The following is a 21,357-nucleotide window of genomic DNA, read 5'->3' as shown; positions in this document are numbered from 1 at the left end:
CTAATGGTTTTGTGTATGTTACTGATTTTTCTATTCTTCTATCCATGATGATTACTATGAGCCACATGTAAGTTTACCTTCTAAGCAGAGAAGACAGTTCTACAAGGGTAATCCTTGTGGCAGAGTCTAAAATCAGTGGGCCTGGAGCTGGGAACCAGGGTTCAGATATGAATTTGACTTGCACTAGTTGTAGAATTCTATACCAGTTTACTTATGAGCAGAGGATGGGGGCTCAAGAGCAAATACTTCCTCATTCCCTATGTGAAGATGTCTGAGGTCAACAAGAGAACAAGGGATCATGTTTTATAAACAGAAAAGCCCTGTAAATATCTAGGATCAGTATTCTTTGTTTTCTAAGTGTTACTTTTTAAAACTTGGCTTTATTGAGATATAATTCATATACCTTAAGATGACCCTTCAAAAAGCTACTTATTTTAAATAAAATTCATGGGAGGCTATTGTTTTGGACTACATTCCTGCACAGGACCCAACAGATCAGACCAAACCAGAGTGGAGTTAAGTACTATATAATTAAACTGAATTCTGAAAAAAGCCAGTTTAAAAATTCAGAAACAAAGTTTAAGAATCCAGAAGATTCACAGCAACCAATCAGGACCTGGTTTATTAGCACTGATGTGATAAAGAAGACCTCTGTGCTTCGACCATGTGAGGAAAGCAACTTTGAACTGATCAATGGCTCTTTTCCCATTTCTGTGTCTCCTGCCCTTTTCTACCTATAAAGCCAACCTCTTAGCTTAACTCATCAGAACATCCATTCTGTTTTTTTTAAAAATATTTTTCAGTTGACAATGGACCTTTATTTTATTTATTTATATGCAGTGCTGAGAAATGAACCCAGTGCCTCACACATGCTAGGCAAGTGCTCTACTACTGAGCCACAACCCCAGCTCCCTATAAGAGCCAATTAGATCTATACATTTATTGTAATTTTGTATTTTGACACAAATCAATGGTTTTCAGTATATTTATAGAGATGCACAAAATCTAAATTTAGAGCATTTCCAGAACCCCAAAGAAACACCATGCCTATCAGCAATCACTTCATTCCTCTGTCCTCCAGTCCCTGGCTAGTACTATCTTACTTGGTCTCTATGGATTTTCCTATTCTGAACGTTTAATATCCATGGAGTCATACACTGCTCTTATCCCTATTTTACAGATGAGAAAAACTGAAGTTCAAGAAGGTCTTGTGTTTTGTATCTGGACCATGTCTTCTACTTTTTTTGCATCCACTGCCAATCAGCAAGATAATGAACACAGAACAGAAGCTGAGAAACACAGGTGGAATGGAATAGAGCTGAGATAAGATACTGGTTGATTATGCCCAGTGACAGCAGGTATGATTTTACTCTCTTAGCAGACAGACCAGATTGATTTGATGGGAAATGTTCTTTATTTGAGAAAATACCAGTATAAATGGGCTTTGAGGGAAGCAAAGATACCCAAGGGTATGTCTACTTAGCAGATATGTGTTCTGCTCTGGAGAAGGAAGACCCAGGAAGACAAAGGGGTAGGTGTGGTAATGGGGGATGTCTGGACAAGAAATTGAGGAGCAGCAGGGAGCTGCATGGAAAAGGTGGAGGGTAGATATGGTTGAAGGTTGAGAAAATCACCCTGCAATGTGATGATGATGATGACCTATTTGAAGTGTGCCCTAGTTTGCAGACTGCACCCTATATTAACAAGTGTTCTGAGTGGGTGGTGACCCTTTTATCTGATGGATGCAGAGGAAGGCATGTCTCTCAGGTATGGGTTTCAACAGAGTAGTTTTAGGAGTCAATGATGACCCTGAGACGAGCCCTCAGGCCATTGGTGAAAACACTAAAGAGGATCTTAGACCTCTATCCTGGGGGTTTAGTCCAATTTTCTTCAGACTTTAACAATCAAGAGGCCCCAGCTGACCCACAGTTCAAAATCAGGTGATTATATATGCTGTGTATTTGCCTGAAGAAGCAGCTTTGTTGAACCTCCAAAGGGCATTTGGGAGAGCAGTGAACACAGGCCACTTGTTCATTTCTGGGCCAGGCACTAAGGTGGCAGAGGGGAGTCTTCCAAAGTCTTCCACCTACCCTAGGGGACACATGCTTCTTTAGGCAAGATCTGTTCCCCAGAAGCTGTGTGTCTCTTGAGAAAGAGCCCTAGAAACCACAAAAGCCAAGTGACAAAGTGAGAAGGGAACTGTCAGGGAAGCAGCCGTTTTCCTGCAGCTGTGAGAGCCTCAAAGCAGTGCAGGCAGGGATTCCATCTGAACTGAACTAGGCCATGCTGTCCTTGCCTACCCTCTAGGACTCAGTACTTTGATGGGGACAGGTTGAAGAGATGGACAGTGTAGAAGCTGGGCTGAAAAAGGGGTCAGAAACAAATGCAGCTGCCCTGTCGGGATTAAAAAAAAATTAAAAAACAGAGTTCTAAATTATTTTGCCTCCTGGCAATCTACTGACTTTTCTCTAGAGCTCCCCAAAACTAAAAATTAGAAGGAATCAACCTTTAGGGCCTTCTGGATCTCCCTCAGGAGTGCCAGGCTTCAAAACTAATGAATGAATTTTCAAAGTCAAGAGCAATTTAGAAACTTCAGAGCTGCAAAGGGAGATGGGGAGATCTGCAGACCTCTTCCCACTCTTCCCACCCAGCAGGGAGGCTGCAGCTTCCCTTTGTCATGTTTTGAATACAGAGGGATATAGTGGGATTCAGCCTCTCTATGTGCTGAATGAGGAGACCCAGCAGGGCCCAGGCTAGGTTCCTGACTCAATCCTGCCCTGCCTCCCTGGCTGGCCAGCTCAGAAGTGTGCCCTAGGGCTCTCTGGAACACACCAGTCATTTTCTGAAGATGCTGCTCACAAGACACAGTATACTGCTCCTTCCAGTTGCTGTCCAACAGTTGGCATTAAGGTCTCAGATGGCCTCTTATACCCAGTGAATCATACCAGATTTTATCACCCTGACCTAAATTAGTTAATTCCTTCAGTCAACATACTCACGCATGGATATCAAACTAAACAGAATCCTACTCTCAAATAGACACAAGCAAACAAATGACAAGAGCTCCTACTCAATTCTGGAAGCTTCAAACACACTAAAAAGAGCACTATGACATTTTCCTCTGATCACCAGATATTATCTGTTATCCTGCTAACAGTCACTGTGACAGGTTTAGAAGACAGTTTTCTCAGGAAATTGGACAACTTTCCTACATTTCTCAGCCAGTGACATTGTCCTAAAACCGGTACTGACCTTGTAAGGTTTGGGATTCCAGGGATCCCATTTTTTCCATTAAAACTACCCATAACTTTATAGGGTTGAATAGGAGGATGAACTCCCAATGTTTTAAAGCTTAATTTGTTTGGGTAATGATGATTAACAATGGTTAACTAAACATTTCAAAATAGCCCATAAAAGAGGATCTAGAGTGTCCCCAATACAAGGAAATTATGCATGTCTGAGGTGACAGATATGCCAATTACCCTTATATGATCATTGAATGTTTTATACATGTATTGAAATGTCACACTGTATTCCATGTACATACAATTACTATGTGTCAATGAAAAATAAAAACATAGTGTTTGAAAAAGAAATTATTCTTTTATCTTGAAAAAGAAATAGAATTACCCATACTACAAAAACTTTTCTAAGTTATAGAAAAATGGCCTGTGACCACAGGCTCTCTTCTGGTCCAACCACATAAAATTTCCATTCATTCCATGAAGAATTGCCCCAGTCCAATAGTCTGTGCCACTGCTTTGGACAAAGCTCAATCATTTCTGACCATAAAAATTCCTGAGTGATGAAAGCTGCAGCCAGAGCCATTAGAGGGAAGGCCTAGAAGGGTCTCTTCTAATCATCTGCTTAATTGAGGCTGCAGTGAGAGACAGACAACATTTTTTATCAAGGTCAGTTTTCCCAAGCACCAATCAAAATCTAGAAGCTGAACATCTATCCTTGAGATGGTGAGGTTAAGGACATAATGAGGTCAGTCAGAGCATTTTAATCCCATTCTCTGCTACCCTTCTTATTTACTCCAGTTTAGGACGCCACTGATCACAGGACTCTCTTCTCTCAACTGTTATCATCCCAGAAGAGTGGGAAATCCATGGTGGTCGACACCTTCACCATTCATGTGGGATCTCAGGGAGGGAGAGTTCTTAGCGGGTTCTAGTGGAATCTACTCATAGAACACAAGAGTTGGCCTTTTGGCCACCCTCACAAAATCTATTACTATGTGAAGGGTGCTGAGAGCTGTGCCCAGCAGATATTAAGCATCACATAAATGCTCACTGTAGGCATCTTCTTCTTCCTCCACTTATTCATAATCATCTCCCACAGGCTGATAGGGCATCACATCTAGCAGACACTTACACTATCAATAACCACCTCTGTCCTCTTTGCAATTTCCACAACACTTTCAAATACATCTACACATTGGATCACCTCAATATGCTACTACTATCCCTAGTTTAAAAATTTAAATTAAAAATTTTTAATTTTAAAGTTTAAAGAAGTGAATTGTGCAAGGACAACTAAATTTGAAAAGATAATGTATCTGAGGTCACTGAACTTGAATTAGTAGCAGAGCTGAAACTAGAATCTGTGTTTTCACAGGCTTCTGACAGGGCAGAGAAGAGCGGGCAGCAGTTTGAGGAACAAATCTTTTTGCCACAGAAGCTGCATTTGATAACTGCTGATGGTTTTGAGAATATGCAAATGGCCAAACATGTTCTTCTACCAAATTCCCTGGCTTGGAAATAGAATAACTATCAAGCACAGGGCACATATCACAGGGCACATATCTGAGGACAGCAGATGCCCCTGAAGAGTGCTGTGTACTGAGCCTAGGAGAAAACTTATGTTTTTAGGAATTGTCTTGGTCACTGGGATCCATGCTGGGCACTGCTGTAGGGACTTTTCAAGTTGCAGATGGGGACTAATTAATCATCTTCAACTTGAATTTCTCTTTAGTCCTTTTGTTTGTTTATTTATTAATATATATTTTGGTAGCATGGATTGAACCTAGTGGTGCTTAGCCACTGAGCCATATCCCCAGCCCTTTTTATTTTTTAATTTTAAGAAAGTTTTACTAAGTTGTGTAGGGCCTCATTAAATGGCTGAGGCTGGCTTTGAACCTGTGATCTTCCTGCCTCAGCCTCTGGAGCTGCTGGGATTATGGGTGTGCACCACTGTGTCTGGGGTCTTGTTTTTTTTTTTTTTTTTTTAACCCCAAGCCCTCCGAGACAATGTTGTGGAACCAGGAACACTGGCCTTCTGAATTTGTCATCATTGACCATCTCTTCCTCCCCCTCCCTTGCCCCAGGCCACTTTCTTAACTCTGGATTAGAATCACCCTTGAAATCCTTTCTCCATTTACAGAGCAGCACAATAACCTAATGGAAAAGCTTCCTCTTTTAAGCTGTTCTCTTATTCTTGACTCACCATGGTTGGCATTTCAACAGCTCCATATAAAAGAAATTTCATGAAATACTCTAAGAAAATAATTGCACCTCATCCTTTGTTTCTCAACTCCTTTAATCCTTTTCTCAGATATGGCCACCATAATTAAATACCATATTCTGGATGTCAAACTAAAATTCACAGCTTTGATAAATATTAGGCGATTAAGCTATTTATAAAATATATAATTTGAAAATCTGGCATTTCATGTGCTATGATTATTTCTTCTCCATGAAGATTAAGTGCTTAGCCGCGTGGAAGGCATTGCCAGGAAGGGAAATTAATAAGGATGTTCACTTGTGAGTTTCAACTATTTCCATATTTCAAACGAGTTGAGACAGTTTCCTTGAAAAAAAGAGAGGAGAAAAAGGGAGAAAAAGAGAGAAAATTCCTATAAGCAAAGTGATATGTTATGCTTTTTAAAATGAGTCTTTTCCTCTCTGAATCAGTGTCATTGAAAATTTGGGAGCTGGGGAGGTGGGTCTCAGAGTCCTATGCTAAGGTGGGATGCCCCACTGGGCAGGGTGGAGGGCGTGTCCTACCAGAAGGTCCACCATGTTGGGTTTGTTGTTCCTCAGCGTCTTGACAGCATGGAAGACGTCCACGGTCCTCTGGTGCCTGAGCATCTCACAGACAATGCTGATGGCACAGAATGTGCCACTGCGGCCTCCCCCATTCCTGTCATAGAAGAAATCAGATGATTGGACATTTACCTATCTGTTGCATCTTACACACAATCTGTGGAGACATGTTTTCTACACTCTACCGTGCCAGTCATGATGAAGGTTCTGGAGGTCTCTGAGCACTCTACCTTAGCTAAGACAAGTTCTCTACCAAAGGGGACAAGCTAGCCAAGTGTTTGACCCATAGTTCATGGGGGTAGAGCACATAATTGAACTCGGCCTCCATTATGTTATCTGCTATGGCACCTTACTGATTTTTATAGAAAGGGCCCACTGGACAATTTTTCAATGATTACACATCTCCTCTGATGTCTGCCAAGAAAATTGATAATAAGTGTGGAAAAGGTTCAAAGACACATCTGGCTTTTAAAAATGTCCATCATTTATCTCTAAAACATGAGGCTCTTTTTAAATAAAACTTTTTATTTTGAACTAATTTTAGATGTGCAGAATCACTGCAAAAATAGCATAAAGAATTCCCTTGTATATACAACTTTCCTGGCATGAACATCTTATATAACCACAGTATGTCATCAAAACCAGGACAGTAACACTGCTACAATACTTTTTTTTTTCCCTGCTACAATACTATTAAAAGTATGGGCCTCAAATTTCACTGGTTTCTCCACTGATGTCCTTTTTCTAGTCCAGGATCCCATCTTACATTTAGTTGTCATGTCCACTTAGCCTCCCTTCATTGTGTTCCTGTCTTTCCCTGCGTTTCTTGACCTAACTTTTGTTAAATCAGTTATTTTTCAGAATATAAAATGTGAAATAGAGAATGTAGATGGGGGAAGTACTCATGGGTCTCAGCCACACTTTGAGAAGTCATCACAAAGTACAAAACATAGACTGTGATTGGAAATGAAGCCATGCGTTTTTGCCAAGAAAACTGCAGAAGGAATTGCTTCTTGAAAAGGACAAGAATTGAGGAATAAGGACTAATACGTTGAGCCATCTTATTCCTGGTGATGTTGACCTTGCTCATGAGTTGAGATAATGTCTACCAGGTTTCTCACTGTCAAAATCTTTCTGTTTCTAGTTAAGACATATAATGGGGGACATACTTTGGACTGTGCAAATATCTTGTTTCTCCACAAAGGTTTGCACACTGATTTTTGCATCCATTGGTGGCTCACATCTGCACTAATTAATGATGATTGTGGTAGTTGCCTAACATAGGAAAGTGGTTTCCCCTTTCCCTCATTTAAACATGTATTTGCTTATTTTTATTTTGTTGTTTATATCAGTGGAGGCATAGCCTGAATACCAATTTTATTCCATGAGCTAAAACCCAATTACATCACTATTTATCTTGTTTCTCAAATTGTTCATTTTTGGCCATTAGGAGTTCCACATAGTTTTTGTGATAGGTCCTATACTTTTTTGAAGATTTTCTCATCTTCTGGAACCATAGATGTTCCCAACTTATCCTGTATTTTCTCTGCAACAGATCTGGAACATATCTATTTTCATGGAGCTAAGGGACCTTTTATATCTCTGTATTTTAAACTCAATATCTCTATCATACCTAAAATAAAGAAACATTACTGTTGATGTTTTACAGTGCTGGGAAGTGCTGGCCTTATGAGTGGTAGGCAAGTGTTCTACCTTTAAATCACACCCACCTCTCACCCTTCTGTTTTAATATAATCAAAATTTTAGTCAGTGTTCAGATTTCCCAGATGGTTTCTTATAGTTGATTAAAAAAAAATCACATCTAAGAAAAGGCCACACATTGCATTTGGTTGGCATGCCTTGCAAATTTATTTTAATCTCTTTGCTCTATCTTATACCTATAATAAAATTCACAAATGGTAAAAAGATATGTTACTTTTTACTAATGCACACATTATGTAACCACATCAGGTCTAGACAGAGACCGTGAGCAGCCCCCAGTCAGCCTCCTTCAAACTGTCTCCTCATCAATACCCTCAGGACCACCCAAAACAATATCTATTCTCACTTCTACTGTTACATTTTTTTTGCCTAAATGGATATATGGAATCATACAGCATATACTCTTTTGAGTCTAGCTTATTTCACTCAATATTATCATAGACTCTTCCTGTTGTTGACTGTCAGTAGTTTCTTCTTTAATATTGACAAGAAAAATTCCACTGAATGAGTACTCTACTGTGTAACTTACCTGTCCCATAGCTCCTTCCAGATTTTAGGTATTATGAGTCCACCTGCTATAAACATATCCTGTGTCATACAACTTATTTCTATAGTCACGTATCTAGGAATGGAAGGGCTCAGAGTATGTGAGTACCTAGCTTTGATAGATGCTGCCAAACAGTTCCAAAATGGTTGTATGATAGTTACTTCCTAGCAGTAGAGCCTGAGAGTTCTAGTGACTCCACAGCTTCACAACCACTTGGGGGATCATCATTTGTCTTTAAAATTCCAGTCATTCAGGTGGATATGCAGTGGGCATCTGATCCAGGTTTTAATGTGTATTTCCTAAAAGCTAATGATGCTGAATACTTTCTCTGTGCTCACTGGCTGTCTGGATAGCTTAATTTTTTCAAATGAAGCACTTGTTGATTTTTTCCCCCAGTTTAAAGAACTGAGGCCATCTATCTTATTCTAAGGACTTGCAGTAATTCTTAGACATTCTGGCTCTGAGCCATTGGGGAGACACACAGACACACACACACACAGACACACACACACACACAGACACAGACACTCACATGTATATATGAAACAAAATTCTCCTCCTACTGCTTTCTTACTCACTTACTAATATCTTTTGATGAACGAAAGTGTTTCATTTTAATGGGACCCAATATATCTCTATTTTTCTTTATGACTAGTGTTATGTGTCCTTTCTTGACCAGTCTTTGATTATCCCATGATCATGAGGAGTTTCTGCCATGTCTTCTTCTAGTAGCTTTGATATTTTACTTTGACATTTTGGTCTACAATCCTTCTGGACAGGAATCCTTGCTATAGTGTGAGACTTCCCTGATGGCCTACAGGTGTGTGCTGTAGGAGATCTTGCTGTGAGTCAGGTGACACAGATGTGCAGTTCCTGGACCTTCTCACGAGTGTGTTTGCTATTCTTGCACTAATATTACATTGCTTTTTCCCCACCGTCTTTTTACCTGATGCTATTGACAGTTGTGATGACCACTGTCTATATCCAGAGTTTCTAAATGGTAATACCTTAATTCTATTTTTCTGTTTCTGATTTCAGTAGTTAGAAGACACATATCAAGAAAAAAATTCCCTATTTCAGTACTTCAAGTGTCTGTGGCTCAAGGAACCATTGCATTCACAGTGCCTGGAGAGCTGTCTCATGTAGGAGTCTCTTCTTATGGCCAATAGGTGGCGCTACAATATGCTGAAGATGGCGCCATTATTACAGAGAGGCACAGTGTGGTGCTTCCAAAGTCTTCTTTCCTGGCCAATACTAGAAGATACCAATTTAACTTTGTTTCTTGTATAGTTAAAAAAAAGCACAGATTTATAAATCTTAAAATAAATCTCCTTTCCAGAGTGAAGTGTCCTGCCCAATCTGATGCCAGAAGGGCAAGAGGCAGCCCCAGGGGAACCTTGGAGAGCTAGCAGGTATGTGGGTGTGGGGAGGGGGTGGTTCTCAATAAAAAATCAAGGAACCCTCACCAAAAGGGGAAGAGATGTCAGGAAAGTAGGGAGAACAACATGGCAAGGTGATGTAATTATTTAGTCTGGAGAGCACAATGATTTAAGAGGTCTTCACAGTTCCTCCTTCATACCTTTCCTGGAGGATGAAGCATTAGCATATTTTATTTGGCAAGAGGCAGGGCAAAGTTCAGAGCTCCAAGAAAGGACCTTGGCATAGCCTGACACATGGCACTGAGTGTAGAGAAACCCACACCCTTAGCCAAGTCTGCCACTTTAATTCAGGTTAGTCTGCACTGAGTAAAACTTGAGTTTGCTTTCAATTTTGGAGTGATTGCATTGTGTATTTCTAATGACATTCCTCTGGAAAGCAACATATGCTTATACTTTGAATTTCCACAAATTTCTCTAAACATCTTCCCTAACTGCCATGACTTTTTAATTGCCTGTTCCATCAAGCCAATTCCAGCTGGATGATTAGCTACCTATCGTTGCCAATGAGAAAATGCAGGTAAAAGTACTTTGAAAAGCATGGCATTCTCTATTCATAGCTCTCAACCTTGGCTGCACATGGAAATCACTAGGAGGTTTTTTTTTTTTTTTAAACACTGATGTCTGTGGTTCATATGCACTGTGACTTCACTGGTGTGGGTGTGGCTTGAGGATAGGGTTCCCCACTTCCTAAGCTCCCCAAGTGTTACTCAGTGTACAGGTAAAGTTGGGATCCTTCTGTGCAGAGGTTCTCACATTTTGGCAACTGCTAAATTGGGGGAGGTCACCTTTTGAGGATATTGGCTCTGTGTTAGCCAGTTTTCCATCACCATAACAAATACCCAAGAAAATCAACTTATTAAGAGAAAGTGTTTATTTGGGCTCAAAAGTTTTGAGGTTCCAGTCCATGATTAATCCTATTGTTTTGGGTCTGTGATGAGGTAGCACATTATGGCAGGCACATGTGGCAGAGCAAAGCTGCTCAACTCATGGCCAAGGAATGAAGAGACTGGGGACCATGGTCACCTCTGAGTCATACCCAAAATGACCTAAAGACCTCCAACTAGGCCCATCTCTTACAAGTTTAACCACCTCCTGATAGCACCAGGCTGGGGACCATGCCTTTGCTACATGGACCTTTGTAGGACATTTAAGATCCAAATTATAGCAGGCTGTAACCAAATTCTAATATACATAAATCTCTGGCAAAAATCTCTCCTAAAAACCAGGAAGAGAAAGAGTTCCTTTGAAACCTCTGATCTGATTTCCAATAGAATTATCAAGTACTATAATATGATGGCAAACTGATTTTGGCTGGGTGGGCCCTGATTTATAGCATTTGCCAATTCTATGGTGTAAATACTTCCAATGCAGATAAGTTATCAGCATTTTAATAACCAGCTCAGAAAATTCTTAGACAATGGACTCTCAAGAGATAGGACCTCACTAAATCCATCCAAGTGGTTTTTGGATTTTTGGGTGGCTGGGGAAGCCCTAGTTATAGGATCAATGCTTTTTATAATTGTGACACACTCTCTGTATAGCTTGAATGTGTTCCCCAAAGTTCTTGTATTGGAAATTTAATTCCCAAAGACATATATTAATGATAGTTGGGGGGAGGTATTTGGGGGGTAGATTAGGATTATACAAGCCATAAGGGTGGGGCCCTCATGGTAGCATTAGTAGCTTTATAAGAAGAAGACAGGCTCAAGCTAGAACACTTGCTCTGTCTCACCATGTAATGTCCTCCACCAGGTTATGACATAATGAGGAGGCCCTCACTAGATGCCAATACAAAACAATGAGATAAATAAATCTCAGTTATTTATAAATTACTTTGTCACTTATTAATGTAACAGAAAACAGACTACGATCTTATCTAAAATTAATGTTTCCTTTTCCTGAAAAGCCAACTGAGCATTAAGTGAGAATACTGATCATCCCCCTTTACCCCAAGCTTCTTATTTCTTTTCCATTTAGAGTGAGACAAAAGACAGTATGTAGGAGGAGAAAGCTGAGTGGGGGCCCTGGACACTGAGAGGAACAGCTCCATCAATACTTACAAGCAGTGCACAACTGTGCGACCTTCCCCACCGTTGTACTCTTCCTGCCACTTGTCCACCTGGCGGATGAGCTTCAAGAAGGAACGCTTGGACACTGGTGTGTCCCTGTACATCGGCCAGCCCAGGAACTGGAATTGCTGTACCATTCGATATCCATCTTGGGGCTACAGACCATCAGGCAACAATCAGGGAGTAGAGAAAGAACAGGCATTATTTACTTCCTTGGACGCCAGTGGGCTGATTCCACCTACTTGATCTTCACATCAAAGCAGAGCATTATGAAATGAGAGTCTGGCCAACAAATAACAAGGCAGCTCCTACAGGCCAAGTAGTTATGATTTTTAATTTCAAGCAGTTATTAAAAAAACAAAAACAGGTGTTTTCCATGATAGGCCACAGACAAATAAGAGTGAAGCAAAACACTTAACCATTTTGCCAAAGCCAAGTAAAAAATAACCGTATGAGGACTGAGGGCATCATGCATTATTGGGAAAATGGTTTTACTTTGATTACACAGAACTCAAGGTGAAGAGCAAATTATAACCTGGAGACGTTTGTGAGTGCAATGTGATGTAGATTACACCATGTTTCCCATGACTATAACAGAGTTTTGCTTATTGGTGTGAATCTTAATCTTTACTCCTAATTAAGTGGAATTACAGGATTCACAAAGGTGTTGGAGTTTATGTTAGAAAAGCCACAACAGCTTAATCTGTCATGGCTAAATCACTTGGACTGAACCCTCTATGGCCTGTTGAGTACTCACTTCTCAGTACACTTTCTTCACTGGTTCTTCTTTCTTCTTATCCCTCTCTCCTCCTCTGCCTCCCTGCTTCAGCCTCCCTTTCTCCCAGACTTCTTGCTGATGGAAGCCTCCAGGCTCAGTCCTGGGGTTTCTCTCTCACTTCATGATCCCATTCAATCTCATGGTTTAAAACATCAACAGTAAGTCCTAAGTCTACATCTCCAGTTCATACCTCTCCCGAGAGTCCTGAAAGTCCTACCTAATATTCCCACATAGGGCTCAAAGAGTCATCTCAAACCTCTTACGTCTAGAACTGAACTTCTCTGCACATATGCGCCTTGCTCAAATAACCTGTTACACATACAGCCTTTCCTTCTCAGTGAATGGCCAACTCCACTCTTCTGGTTTACAGGATAAAAATCTTGAAAGTCACCCTGGAATCCCTGGAATCCTACTGGTCTACCTTCAGAATATATTTAAGTCTTTCTTTTGCTCCAACTGCTACCACTTCTGTCCTACCACTGTCATTTACACTTGGGTCCTTCTCACAGCCTCCTGATGGGTCTCTCTCAACACAGGAAGTCAGAGCACTCCTTTAAAAATGTAAGTTATATCTTAAGGTTTCTAGCGAAAACCCTCTACTGGCTCCTTATTTTCTTACAAGCAAAAGCTCAAAGCTAGTAAGGCCTGTGAGGCTCTCAGGATACCTTTCCTCCCACCTCTGCCAGTCTCCTTTCAGGTGCATGACTTCACCAGCTCCTCCTGCCTTTGTGAGTGTCACGGCCACACCAGCTTCCCACTGGACCTGTAGTCACCAGGCACAGCTCTTCCTCAGGACCTCTGCACTTGCTGTGACTTCTGCCTAAAATATTATGTCCCAAGGGAGCCCAGTGGCTATTCCTCAGGGCTCTGCTCACATGACACAGTTATTTAAAACAGAGACTTGCTCTCTTCATCACTTCTTGGTCTTATAAAATCCATCACTTTGTAACAAACTAAATCCATTATTCTATCTCTTCTGTTTTCTGCCTTCTGATAAAGAGCCTTTGCTTGACCAAAGTCAGGCTCTGAGCCTTCTCCTAAGCCCACCTGTGAACCGCCTTATAAAAAGCAGTTTTAACAACCCTTGCTAAATCAATTTTACAAGAGCATCCTCTCCCCATGTCTGGCCATTCTCATCATTTGATCAGGTTCCTCAGCCTCTACCATCCCCAGGTGATGCCTGACCACTGTGGCCTTTCTTCAGAAAGAATCCCCTTACCCTGATACTTCTTCTCCTTGGGAACTTTCAACCCACTGGCCCCCCACTTCTCCTTGGCCATCAATCCTCATTTGCCCTCAGAGGTGCATTCAGAGGTGAGCTCATCTCTCTCCCCTGCTGCATGACCCCACTGTTGTGGCCCCTGTCCCTGTCATGATGGCCTTCCTTTCAGAAAGTGTCACTGAATAACTTTTTCTTTGACATTGTTCCTGGTAGAATATAAGCTCCATAAGGTCAGGGCTCTCTGACACACTCCAAAATCCTAGAACAGTGCCTGATGTAGAGTGGTCTGTTAGAAATCAGTGGACAAGAATATGACGGACCACAGTACAAAGCAATACTGTCCCTGGCTCTTACTCTGGCTGCATTATAAATACGGAATATCCTGCTGATGATGTCCTCTTCTAGGTCGGCAGACACAAATTCCACCTGGATGGGGCCATGCCTGTGTACTCCATTTTCTGGCCAGTACTGAGGACACAACTGAATTTAAAACATAGAAACACAAGGTTAATTATAATACATTTACTACTAACAGTTTGGATAAAGTCAGTATCAGACATTCACTAAATCTCAAGACTTCCTTGATTCCCTTCCTTTTCTTTTCTTTCCATCTTTTCCTTTCAGCAAGTAGACTCAAGGACTCCCTTGTCTGCTGATTCCTCACCTGTCCTTCTCCTGTGACTCTTTTCTTCATTGTCTCAGGAAGCACCTGGAGCCATGACTAATTCTGCTTTCCAGGGAAGGCATGAGGATCTCTTCCATACATCCCTTCCTAGGTCTCCTGGCTGCTGAAATGTATACTTAGTTAGGCCCTAGGGGAAATGCCTCTAGCTGCCACTGTGAAACTGAAGATGTTTAAACTGGCATGTGTACCTGTTAACACAGGTTTTTATCCTCTCCTGCTGGACTTTTGGAAATCAGGCTATTTTGTGACAAACAGTAAGGGTTGGGTGCATTTTCATATTCTGGTACAAGCTCTCCCAAAGCAAAATCTAGGTATCCTGGGTTGTGAGAGTAACTGCTCTGCTTTTTTTACCTGGAGGCCACTTTGATTAAAAACACAGTTTTCAAGAAGCTCAAAACCCAGGTATTGATGCTATAAGATAACTAGAATATTTGCACAAATGGAATCACAACTCAGCGGGCAGGAGTGTTTAGGACTTGGGAGTTTAGGAAAGGGGTCCTTGCATTTGCCACCACCCTACCATCCTCCTAAACTTGAAGATGGTCAGGTGGGAAGAACCTATAAGATCTTTTCAAATACATTTCTTCAATCCATGAAGCCTTAATAGGTATTCAAACTTCTTTCTGGACTTGGTGTTCCAGTGACTTGTGGAATTGTGTTTAACTTTTATCTTTCTGATTTACCTGAAGGACAGATGGCTCATGGTGAAGCAAGAGGGGCACTACTTCATTATTTTTAAACCTGTTGCTATGGGATGAAGAGCAGGTGAAAACCCTATTATCTCATTTTAAGCAAAATGATATACCACAAAAGGATAATCCACTGGTTAAACTTCCTTTTATTTTTCCTTTTGATAACTTTTATTTTCCAAAGGATATAAAAATTTCACTGTCAAATGTTTGCAAAGGTTGATTTATATCCAAGATTGCACGACAAGTTCTCAGTTAACAGTGGGCCAAGAGAAACAGCATCTGTCTCCATTAGAAAGAAGTTGAAGGTTAGACCTTTTTTTTTCTTTTGATTAAAAATGAAAGTAGGATAACTAAGCATAGTTTTTATGGTAGCTAAGTCTATTATATTTTAGAAATTGCATTTATTTTTAAACAATTGCTTCCCTGAAATTTTTCCTTCTTCACTCAACAGCACTTCCTGGTGACAAGTTATTAAATTGCCTTGTCAAACAATAGCATGCTAATGTTTATTTTCTTTTTGATACCCAAGGATACCCACTGTTAAAATTAATAGGCATGATGATGGGAAGTCAAGATGGTAATAAAAGCCATAACATACACATTCAACTGTTGTACCCATTTTTCTACTGACTGAGCTAGCCTTACTTTCTGCTTGTCCTCTCAGTTCAAGCATCTGACAAAGCTTGTCACTTACAATGAAGAAATATGAATGGCCTGGACTACACGAGACTACACTCTTGGCACACTGCATCCTACACTCTGCCCAAGGAAACCATGTAGAAAATGGCTTAAATGGTGCATAACACGTCCATGAACTGGACCTATAAATACTTAAAATAGTTGAGTGCTAGTCTTGTACGGTTGCAAAGGCTTTGAGTTCAATGCTCAGTTTAGTGTTCGCTAAAAGACTGAATCCCCCGAGCCTCTTTTTTCTCACTCTGAAAATCAGCTCTGTCTGCTGAATAGAATTGGAGTCCTTTTGTTTCTCCTATCACCAGTCAGCCAAGGCTTGGTTGGAGTCCAGACATCTTGGGTTCAGAATGTAGCTTTAGAATTCAAATGCTGTTGTTCATTAAGAACAAGCTAGAATCACTGATATGTTCACAGTGTATACTGCCACTTTTCAGGATTCACTTTAGCAGCATAATTCTGAACAGGGAACAAGTCCTATAACCCTGACTGTGACTGTTCGTGAGTTAGTGTGGCTCTGCAAGTTGGAAAGTCAGATCCTTGTTTCTGTTTCAAATTGTGTGTGTCTTTATAAATGGTTCCAGTCTGCCTCTCTGAGAGCATCTACAGGAAGTGATCTAAAATATTTAAGCTTCTTAAGCCAAAATGACTAGATGAGAACAAGGATTATCATTATTATTTCATTAACTAGCTTTCAGGCAAGGGCCTTAACAATATAATGTAGTGCTTCAAACATAATTAAAAATCTTAAAGAACTGAATGTCCTTTCCAGATATGGCAGATTGATGGGCAACAAAACAGATTTTAGAAAGGAGATATCTTGTCCAGTTTGGAGAATGAAATACTTCAGATCTTTTCTTAAAAAAAAAAAGGAAAAAAAATGTCTCTATTAGCAAGAAATTAATTCCGTTCCAGAACAAGTTTATTCTTAAAACATGCTAAGTTTGAACTTTCCATAATGACCTTGGTCATGGTAGTGAAATCTGTGATTGGAATAAATTCAGCTCCCAAAGGGCCTTGGTGCTAACAGTCTCCTGACAGCTCCCTCTAAGAAACTTCTACCTCCATTACTAATCTTGAGTTATCTGTGTCCAAGTCTTTTTTTTTTTTTTCCTGTTTAGGAGGAGCTATGCAAAAACTCTATTTATCATTCAGAGCTTCTCTTATCTCCAGGTGACAGTTTTATTTCTTTTTAATATCTTTACCAAAGAGTTGAGAAACTAATTGCCATCCCTTAAACTTGCTTGCTTGTTCCCACTGTCTACACACCATGACGATTTCCACCTGCAGGCTCCAGGCGAGCTATGCCAACTGGATGCCCCAGGGATGGAAGCCAGGGCTGGTGTCCTTTCTCCTCTGTCCTCTGGTTTACTTGCTCTACTTTTGGCTCTGTGATGTTTGAATTCCTGTTCATCTATATCCTTATATATCCCTAGTGGGTATTTCTATCCTTTGGAGCAGGTTAATTTTTAACCCTGTCTTGCCATGTTACTTCCGCTGTCTATGACTTTGGCCTGTGCTTGGTTTCTACCAGCCTTCTGCTCTAGATTAGCATCCCTAATTCTCAATCATCAACTGGCATTTGAGCCCTGGCCTGAGAGCCTGTGATGTGCAAACAAAGCACTCACAAACTTGCCCTAGGAGCACGAGCTCTGCCTTCAAGAATTCCCGAGTCTCACCTGGGCAGGATCCACATCATTTAACATAACCACTGATGTGCAGTGATAATCCAGGACCAGTCTCCAAAAGTCTTTGACTGTGTTTGGCAAAGGATGCTGGGTGACTATAAAAGCTGAAGGCTGTTTATAGCTCTGCAAACACAAACAAGAAAGATCCAAATATACCCAGGAAAATGTGAAAGGAGGAATCTATTTAGTGCACATGGAAATGTGTGGCACAAAACACTGAACGTATTTAGTGACTGTTAAATCCTACCACTGTTGTCAACACCAAAATAAACTAAATGTAAATTTATCTGTGGAACAACAATGATAAAGTAATCTCACTTTGATATAAGGAAAACTTAACTATCTCTTACCAGTTTTTCTCTATTTCTGATAGGCAACATTGACTCCATATGTAATCATTATAATGGAGAAAATTCAATTTAAAATTATGAATAATTAAAATCATTCTGTTTTTCTTAAAGCTTATTTGTTTGTCACTTATAAGTTTTGGTGTTACTTATTCCTGCCATAAAGAACACACATACTTTTTTCAGCTCTGGAGAGCTTTGAACAAGTGTAAGTGCCCTTTTACAACATCACACCAATACAATTAAAATTTCCACATTAGCACTGAAAATATCCATTTACTCTTCCCATCAGTTGAACTGCAAGAAGTAAATTGACAAACAGTAAGTAATGAGTTGTGTTTTCTTCCCATGTTAATTACTGCCTAAAATAGGAGGAAAGGGAAATGAGATAATGCTGCTTCCACATTACTCCATTTCCTTGCCATGGGGACTTAACAGCTGTTTCTTGCTCTTTGGCCAGAGAGTAACTGCAACATGCTTCTTTTATCACTACTTCTGGACCCATGGCCACTGAGAGCGCAAGAATATCCAGCTACACAAAAACACATGGAATCTGAAAACTATGTTTTGTTGAAAAGAGTTTGCATCTTGAAAAAGGGTGGGAGGGACAGAGGAGCATAAAGAAAGACCTCTGAAGTGCTTGCCCTGACCTTCCCAGTGGCTATCCCTGTTGGGGAACACCTCCTATGTCCTTCCCAGAAAGGGAATTGCTTACGTCCATCAGGGCGGCATTGATGTAGTTGCTGCTCTCCCCGTCGATGGTGATAAGGAAGGGCAGGCAACGGTCTGGGGGCAGGATGTCCATACACCGGTTCTTCTCGTGGTTCCGAGGCAAGAGTGCGATGCTACAGTCTTCTACACGCAATGTTGGTGTCACCATGTTTAGAGTCTGTGGGTCAAAAGAAAGGCGCATGACCTCCAGGTTCAGCCATATTGCCACCAATGGCAGGATTTTATGCATTTTTATGGCTTGATAGTATGAATTAATGCAGGGAAAACATCACACTGTACCCCAAAATATGTATGATTAGCAATGTGTCAAAAAAACATAATACAACTTAAAAACCAACTTATGAATTGTATGTCTATGATTTTCCATTTAATATTCTCAAAACATAATTGAAACCACAGAAAGCAAAACCTCAAATAAGGGGGGATTACTGGAATAGGTTAAATAAAACATTAATTTTTTAAAAAGGGCACATGAGGAAGAGAACAGTTCCACAGCAGGTGTTTCTCATGGTCATTAAGTTTCCTTAGGCTGTCAGCAAGACGACTCCTTCAATAACCCTAAATGCCCCATTAGATTCAGTTCTTTCCTGTGCTCTGCTTTGGTCCATAGACTGTTTTTCAGACACAGGGACCAGTGGCAGAGGCATAAGGGCCACTGTTGATCCCTGGGATTAAGTACCATGAAATCTAACTAGAGCTGTCCATCTGGGGATCCGGGGAGCATCTAGCCTAGAGTCAGGTACACTTAGATGAAACATGTATGTGGGGAACTCAGTGAAAAATAATGTCCAGAAAGAATTATTAATGTGCATTTCTATGTTTTGCCTGTACCCATGGTTGGTTGCACTGTGAACAGGGGTTTAGGTGCTGGTAACTGCTTGGTGTCTGCTTAGAAAGGTAATGGTTCTGTAAGACTAACTTTGGTCCCCTCCCCTGGGAACATTTAGTGATGCCTGCACATATGTTTGGCATGGTGCTCATGTCAGAGACATCTAGAGGGTAGAACCCAGGGGTGCTCCTAAATACCCTACAGGACAACACCACAGCAAAAAATCACCCAGTCTCAAATATCAGTAGTGCTAAGACAGAGGAAGCCTGTGTTGGTTCAAGGGATCAGGAGCTGACTTTGAGACACTTCTGAAAAAGCAAGGTCAGAGTCAATCACCTCTCCCTTTAGCACAACTTACCCGGAATTCCTCTTTAATTTGGCTTGAATTTGTCTGTGGGTCCAGTTTGTTCATATCATAATATAGAGACCTAACTTGGGAAGCAGGGACAGAGGTGTCTCCACACAGACAGGCTTCCAGGATGGCATCGTGAATAAATACATATTGCTCCTGAAGAAGCAGACAAAACTAGTTAGTAATGGAGAAATCAAGGTAAACAAGAGCTACAGGAGGGAAGACACTAACAGTTTTAGCTCTACATCATCAAGGTAATGGGTAAAACACATTCTCAACAATAACAAGCTCTAAGTCTGTCTGACAGGACACTGGATTTCCCAAACATTATGTGGCATTCTACCTAATTGACCATGGGAAGGAGAGAAAAACTGGAGCTTCATACAGGATGTTACATAAATCAATAAGACACTGGTGCAGACTATAGCAGGCACTGCGTTGGTATATAATGGTGACTAAGATACCTTTGTAATTCTGATGTCCTAAATTTGGAATGAGAACTTTTTTTTTTTTTTGGTACTGGGGATTGAACTCAGGGGCACTCAATCACTGAACTATATCCCCAGCCCTATTTTATTTAGAGACAGAATCTCATTGAGTTGCTTAGTACCTTACTTTTGATGAGGCTAGCTTTGAACCTGCTATCCTCCTGCCTCAGCCTCCAGAGCCACTGGGATTAAAGGCATGCATAACCATACCTGGCAAGTAGAATTTTATCTATCTGTGTTGAAAAGAGATTTTTCCAACCAAATAAATGAGAAAGGTCCAGGGAAAACTGACATTGCTCTGAAGACAGTTCTGAACACTGGAAACTACTTCTTTGAAAACATTTAATAATGTGATAACTATGAAAACTCTTACAAGTCCATAGCTCTTGATATGTGTACAATAAGCCTACAGTTTAAAAATGAGTCCTCTAGGGTGTAGTCCAGTGCTTGTCTAGCAAGTGTGAGGCCCTGGGTTTGATCCCTAGGCCTGCAAACAAAACAAAACATAACAAAAACTCCAAAAAAACAAATAAGCATTAAAATGGGTCCCATAGTTGACTTTCTCTACAATTAACCAGTGCATCTTTACCATATTTATTATTGATCTTTAATTATATGAAATGTTAAAAAGCCTCTTATTACCATTAATTTCTATAAATACATAGGATTTGAATTCTGAAAAATAGCTTACTCCTATTAATTAAAAAGGGAATTAAGAGTGAGGATATGGGTGTGGCAACATGTGCTGGACTGTAAAGAATATAAAAAATAAGTTTTAATCATTATTATCTTGAAAACAAAGTATCCATAGTCTAAAGAAAAAAGAGTATAATATAAAAAAAATCTGTGATATATTCTGTTTTTTTATGTTAACTAAAAAATGGGATTAGGTTTCCCAGTGGTTACTATAAACTATAATGCATAATTTAAACAAAAGGGATTCTTATTTATTCTTCATTCTGCTCCATGAATCACTTTCTAGGTGATGGGTTGTAATGCCTACTTAAAATGATCAAATCTTAATAAAAAT

At 40.3% G+C, this 21,357-nt stretch overlaps 1 protein-coding gene across 4 annotated transcripts in view; it reads right to left on the bottom strand.

Moving 5' to 3' along the window:
* Ptprm (protein tyrosine phosphatase receptor type M) overlaps positions 1-21,357 on the bottom strand; it is an 828,844-nt gene that overhangs the window by 15,578 nt on the left and 791,909 nt on the right. For all 4 annotated transcript variants that reach the window (XM_071602455.1, XM_071602456.1, XM_071602457.1 and 1 more), the window contains 6 exons: positions 19,846-19,995; positions 18,642-18,815; positions 17,571-17,702; positions 14,179-14,304; positions 11,816-11,979; positions 6,009-6,144 (listed from right to left, as the gene is read on the bottom strand). In XM_071602455.1, the coding sequence (XP_071458556.1) occupies positions 6,009-6,144; positions 11,816-11,979; positions 14,179-14,304; positions 17,571-17,702; positions 18,642-18,815; positions 19,846-19,995 (882 nt within the window). The remainder of the gene's footprint in view (positions 1-6,008; positions 6,145-11,815; positions 11,980-14,178; positions 14,305-17,570; positions 17,703-18,641; positions 18,816-19,845; positions 19,996-21,357) is intronic.

The sequence above is a fragment of the Marmota flaviventris genome, chromosome 16 (genome assembly GCF_047511675.1).
Source record: "Marmota flaviventris isolate mMarFla1 chromosome 16, mMarFla1.hap1, whole genome shotgun sequence".
Lineage (NCBI taxonomy): Eukaryota > Metazoa > Chordata > Mammalia > Rodentia > Sciuridae > Marmota > Marmota flaviventris.
This window is presented reverse-complemented; position numbering and strand designations above follow the sequence as displayed.